This window comes from Poecilia latipinna, unplaced genomic scaffold (genome assembly GCF_001443285.1).
Source record: "Poecilia latipinna isolate Pla-1442-1.1 unplaced genomic scaffold, P_latipinna-1.0 Scaffold1362, whole genome shotgun sequence".
NCBI classification, from domain to species: domain Eukaryota; kingdom Metazoa; phylum Chordata; class Actinopteri; order Cyprinodontiformes; family Poeciliidae; genus Poecilia; species Poecilia latipinna.
In genome coordinates, this window is record NW_015113978.1 from 159635 (window position 1) to 165634 (window position 6000).

Genomic DNA, 6000 nt, shown 5'->3' on the forward strand with positions numbered 1-6000 from the left:
ATTAAGCAAGGCTAAGCACAAAACCGTTGAGCCAGGAAATCTTTCTATAGGATAGAAAAATAAAGAGAACACAAAGTTAATGGCTCCAGTAGCATTGGCTCTGTCACCATAAAACTCATCTTGTGCCTTTGATGAGCCTTTTTGTAATCCTGCTCACCTAATACTAATGAATATTTTAAGAAAGCTATAAAAAGGTTGCAGGAGCCTTTCTGTTACTGGAGCCTTTGAAGGCAGGAGTTTTGTACTAAAAAAAAAAAACTATATATATATATATATATATATATCGCATAACTCAGAACTTTATCAATATGTTCTCATTGAAGTCTGTAAAATGCCTGCAAAAGACGTCTAACAGGTAAAGGTTATATGTTCTTTGTATTTTGCACTCACCCATATTGACATGTTTGCCCAGTGACTGCATCTCATAAACCCCAGAAGGGCTAAATTACTTTCAAGAGCAGGTTTTAAATTCAGAGGCAGAACTGGTGTTCTCTGCTTTCTGTGAATAAACGTTGAAATTGAATTATAGAATGAGGCCAAGCATCTTTTCTCTGTGGTCACACCTTAAACCAGGCATCCCGCTCACATTTCCACACCCGTATGCAAAAAAATAAAAAATAAAAATACTGTCACCTTATCAGGAGCATCTAAAACACAAAGTGAAACACAAAAATGACCTCAAGTTACATGAAATATAGTGGCAGAAAACAGCACTGAAATCTGGTCACATGCTTCTAGTTTCACAGGTGAAAACACAGATTATTAAGCAGAGAAAGCCGAGGATGTTTGTGACTGCGTAGAAGGACCAGCTGCTACATGAGCGCCAAATGACTGCAGTCTCAGGTAAGGTTGTCATTTCTGTACTACAGCATTACATAACATAAGAAGTTTGCTGCTGTGTTGTGCTTAGAGCATTGCAATTTAACTGTCAGCCAGTTGTTGACTGCAAACCCTGCATGAAGAGAACAGTAGCACTGTTTCTATAATGGTGCAACAAAACATTCAATTTCTGGGAAACGCCCAAAGATAAGCAACGCCTACATTTTATAAGATACTCAACCTGCCGCTAGGGTCCATAAGAATAACATTTTAAACTTTAAAGCTAAGCTCATTTTCACAGTCTGAAGAAAACACCTCCACTAACTCAAGACCTTTTCATGAGACTGGCTTAAAAATTATCTCACTGAATCCAAAATATTTTAATAAACTACAAACCAGCAATGCTCCAAGACTGCAATAATTCAATCTTTTCCTCCTTCCTCTCTCATCTGCCTCTCATCTTCATCGTCTTTGGTTGATGTCATCGGTGTCTGGTTTGGGAACCCAGAGCGTCTTACAATATTAATATTGTAGTTAATGATGATATATTTGTTATATATAAAGTGTAGGACTCAAAAAAAAAAAAAAAAAAAGTTAAGCACCCAGAGAAAATGTGCTGCATTTACATATTTATTTGACATTTACTTCTCTGTGTGCTTTACAATATTCGCCCCATATTTACAAAGACCACATGAGCCACAAGCACAACGTCACAGAGGAAAGGATTCTGGTTAGGATCCACGCAGGTCTGATTACAACCACATACACTTATTTTGTAAAACTTGTAAGTGACAGACTCAGTTTCCTCCCCTACCACCCAAACTAAATTTCTGTGCTCCATTTACAACGTCCACTGTCACAATCTGCTCCCATTAAGCGTAATTGCACTTTTCAAAGGTTAAGTTTCAACCACCATGGCAAACGCTTTATCCTGATGTGGAAACAGTTAGCATGTAATGATCGGCAGCAAGGACACAGAATGGTTTATAGACTTGAAAGGAATATCCATTCAGCAAATGACTCACTTTGTAGCTACTAACCTCTGACTGAAACACTAGATCACTCTGTAGGAAAATAATCTGGATCAGCTTTCTCACCCACTCAGAGAAACTCTCTCCGTGCACACAGACAATTTCTCTGAGCATTACTAAATATTACCCAAGCAGACCAAAGAAATCAGCAGGACTCTACTCTGACAGGGAGGCTCCATGTGAAATGAGAAGTTTGTGTAATTGTCAAAAACAGAGAGTTTGTACATGTTTTTATGTTATTTTACCAGAACATTTCAGCCCATATTTAGAAGAATGAATAATAAATACAGTAGAATATAAATACAAAACTTCTCTATGAATTTATGAAAGATATAATTAGGTCAGGTTTTAAATATTCATCCTACAGACAAACATTAAAACCCTACCGATCAGGACTGACAAATGGATGGACGGACAAATGGACAAATGGATGAACAGACTAAAACGAGATGGTAAAGGACAGATGGACGGATGGATTCTTTATTCTCAAAAGAGACGACAGTTTCACACTCTGTCTTCAAAGGAGGCCACACAGCTGTCCATCACCTCCCCGAGCCAAACTGACCCAAAGTGTGACATTCCACCACCGAGGCCACATTAAAGAGTTTATATTGCATCTACTGCCCTTTTCAGGCATACATGTGCATAGCTGGTGTCAAAAATGGGGTCAGAAACCACTGAGTGCAAAGGGTGGAGTACATTAATGAAACTGTCTGGGTGGATGGCTAGCTTATCAATCATTCTGCTACCTTATCACCTTCAGCACAGTCACAAAGCTTCCCGTCACTCTCTTATCAGGCTAATCCTGCTAACTCGAGCACAGAGTCTGTGAGCGCAGCGGGAATAAATGAGTTTACTCCTACTCTGATTGGATTAAGAGCAAGACCCTTTGACTGCGACGGCTGAAGGCGCCGGGCGCTCAGCTTTGATGAGCAAGTCGGCTTAAAAGGAAATAAATAAGTACAGGGAACGGCTTAATCTTTGACTTCAAATTTGGACATTAGATTGTGGGTTACTTTTGATATAATTCTGCTTTGATTAGCTTATGCAATGGAAATAAATCTTTCACAAATCCCAGACGTCAAAATGGAGTTTCTTTGACAGCCTAGTTAATAGAAATCCAGTCCACGAGTCTCTGGAGCCCTCTGTCTGCTCTCCGTCCCTGGGGAGCGAGGACATCATGACTGAGACTACATTAGGATAGCAGAAGCACTCAGAAAACCATTCCTGCAAACACAGACTATGAGCTCCAGGACAACCGCATATACATCCCTCTGCAGCTTTATAAATACAGAGATGGAAACAAAAATTTGTTTCTGCAGCGAGGAAGTCCCACATGAATACAGACACTTGGCTGTCACAAATTGACAGGCCTGCATTATAGAAGCTGTGACAGCAACACTTCAGTGGACTAAAGAGTCTCTCTGTGACAAAGAAACAAAACTGTAATGTGAGGAGAGCGAAAGGAAATGAAAACTTTAAAAAGGCTGCCACGCAGAGCAGTGACTAACCCAACGGAGTCAGTGAAGGTTTAAATAGGACACTAGGAGGATAAAATTATACCCCTCCTCAGACTTGGACTAAAAATCCATAATACTTTGACAACCTACTTAGTACTGAGTGAGATCACCAGCTAATAAAATCCCGGGGATTCCCAGAGCTTCTAGTGAAAATAGAAAAACTGAGGTAGTTCCTCACCGGTCCAGATACACTGAGGTCCAAATGCAGAATGAGGCGATGAGAGAATCTCATGGGAATGCTCAGAAAAACATGTCAAGGTTTCCCAGCGTCAGTGTATTTATACAAACGTTTAAAACAAAAATGTCTAACATGATCCAGGAGTTGTTGTTTTTTTTAAAGAGAAGAACTAATTATTGCTGCTGCTACTTAAATAAGACAATATTTTAATTAAAAATAATTAGACAATATTGGTGTACACCTAAGCAAAAATCTAGATTTAGTCTGATAAATTTAGTCAAAATTGTCAAGTAAACACTAGCAAATTAGACATTTTCCTCCATCTTCCTCCTTAAAGGGGTTTTCTCGTGTATTTATAAAGTAACATAGGCTAAAACTAAAACTAAATTGTTATTAAGGCAAATTTTCTGTTTGGGTACTTTTAAAACCGCCTAAATACCTCTAACATCTTTTTGGGGTTGCGTTATCTGTAACATTTTCCTTTAGACTGCCACAGTCTTCCTTGACAACTGGAAGTATTTTCAAGCAATTAAATTTGTCTTTCCCAAACATGCGAGGAAAATAGTCTAATACCCTTCCTCCAGCCAGCTGACGGACAGTGTGCAGCAGTGCTACAGTGTTCCTTTCTCCCACAGAAACCTCAGGCATCTTATTGAAAGAAATCTAAACTTTAACAGCAACGTTAAAGAACATTTTGGTCCTTTTGAAACAGTATCTTTTTAAAACCTGCACTTTGATACCGGTGTCCATCAAAACCCAATGGTTTGGGAATCCGGAGTCCGGGAGAACACCTTCAGATTCTTCAAACAATTTTTGAAGAGACTGTGGCTGTTTAGTAAAAGATTATAGTGGAAGTGTCAAAGTAGCATCCATGGTTAAAGGAAAAAGAACATTTGACATGCAAAAAAAGCAGTGGAAGTCACTTTTCAGTGGTTATAATTTATTTCTGATCAAAGTACATTTCTCCTTTTTACAGGATGTGGTGTAGCATTATGGCATCTATAATTTTCCGACACCTCGGAAAAGTATGATTTCAAAGGAAGTCAAAAGAACAAAAACATAACCGAATGTAAAAGGACCGTTAGAACATCCTCATTCTTTTACTTCCAAATGATTTCCCTGATTCACCTTTAACCTCAGATAGAGGCGGTAATAAACAGTTAAATGGAAGGGGTCACCAAGAGAGGAACAAGTTCTGCAAACACAATCACCTTCCTTCTCTATTGTGAGCCACAGTGAAGCTGCATCTACACACACACACACACACACACACACACACACACACACACACACACACACACACACACACACACACACACACACAACAGAGGCCATGTCCAAGACCTGCATGAGGTTGCAGGAAAACCCAGGATCTCCCAGCGGAACGGGGAAACACCCAGGGAGGGGAGAAAGCATCCAGCAGAGTCTGACATCATCCAAGTGCGGGCTTCCATGTTCATGTGTATGCATGTGTGTGCGCGCACACACACTTTCTCCCCATTCTACCTCTCACACTGACACACACTCACGCACAGATGTGTAGGTTTCCTCTTTGGCTCTGGACAGATATTCATTATTCTGAGTTTTTGCTGCAGTTCACACAGATAAGACCCCATAAAGCCAACCCAGCAACCTTCTACACGCAGAGTATGGAAATGTCAAACATCTATTGCAAAAGCATGGAAATATGACAGTCAAATGTGGCCGCTTAATCACTCCAACCACACATCGCACTGCAGATGCAAGGAAATGATCCAAAATCTTAACTCACATGCAGCCCCAGTGAAAAGCTCTGGTTGTGAAGTTGAAGGACAATAACGTGAAGCATTCAGTGTAAAGGCAGATTGCTTCAGTGAACGGGGCAGAGCCAGTGGGGTGTCGATGAGCTTCAGCAAGTGCTCCAACAAAAAAAACTGCAATGCCTCCTGTCAAAGCTCCACGTCCCGCTGAGGATTAGTAAAACCACACAACAGAGGGGTGTTGACTCATCTTCAGCCTCACCTTTTTTCCGAAAGGAGCCAAACCATGAGGACGCGAGGCAGCAGCGGAAAATCTTCAGGCTAGTTAGCACTACTTCCTTAGCAAACCCCCTCGCCAGCCAGCAGCCATCCAGCCAGCAGCGCTGCCTTCTCTCCGGTCCAGCCAGCCCGCCCGGTGCTTCCTCCCAACCCTACCCTTCCGTGCAGCCCTCTCCGCTCGGAGCGCTCAGTCGTCCTGGGACTTACCGGTCTTATGTGTTGTTGGTGCCGTTGTGAAGAAGAGACAACTACGGGGAGGCTGCCGGCCGCCGTTCCGCTGCTCCGGGACAACAGGAGTACCGATCTGCACACTTTCGCAGCCATCTCTGTAGTAGTAAAAAAAAAAAAAAAAAAAAAAAAAAAAAAAAAAAAAAAACCCCTACCCGGGAAGGGACTGGCGCGGGCGGGACGGGGACAAACAAAGGGAAGAGGGG

The 6000-nt window shown here is 41.4% G+C and overlaps 1 protein-coding gene across 2 annotated transcripts in view; it reads right to left on the bottom strand.

The window, feature by feature from the left end:
- The window catches only part of mcu (mitochondrial calcium uniporter), a 60134-nt gene extending 54193 nt beyond the window's left edge, over positions 1-5941 (bottom strand). The window contains exon 1 of one of the 2 annotated variants that reach the window (XM_015056179.1): positions 5774-5941. In XM_015056179.1, coding sequence (XP_014911665.1) covers positions 5774-5890 — 117 coding nt within the window. In that variant the 5' untranslated portion in view covers positions 5891-5941. Of the gene's footprint in view, positions 1-5319; positions 5519-5773 lie in introns of those variants that run through there. The other variant, XM_015056180.1, reaches the window with a different exon arrangement.
- Between the last annotated feature and the right edge of the window lie 59 nt (positions 5942-6000).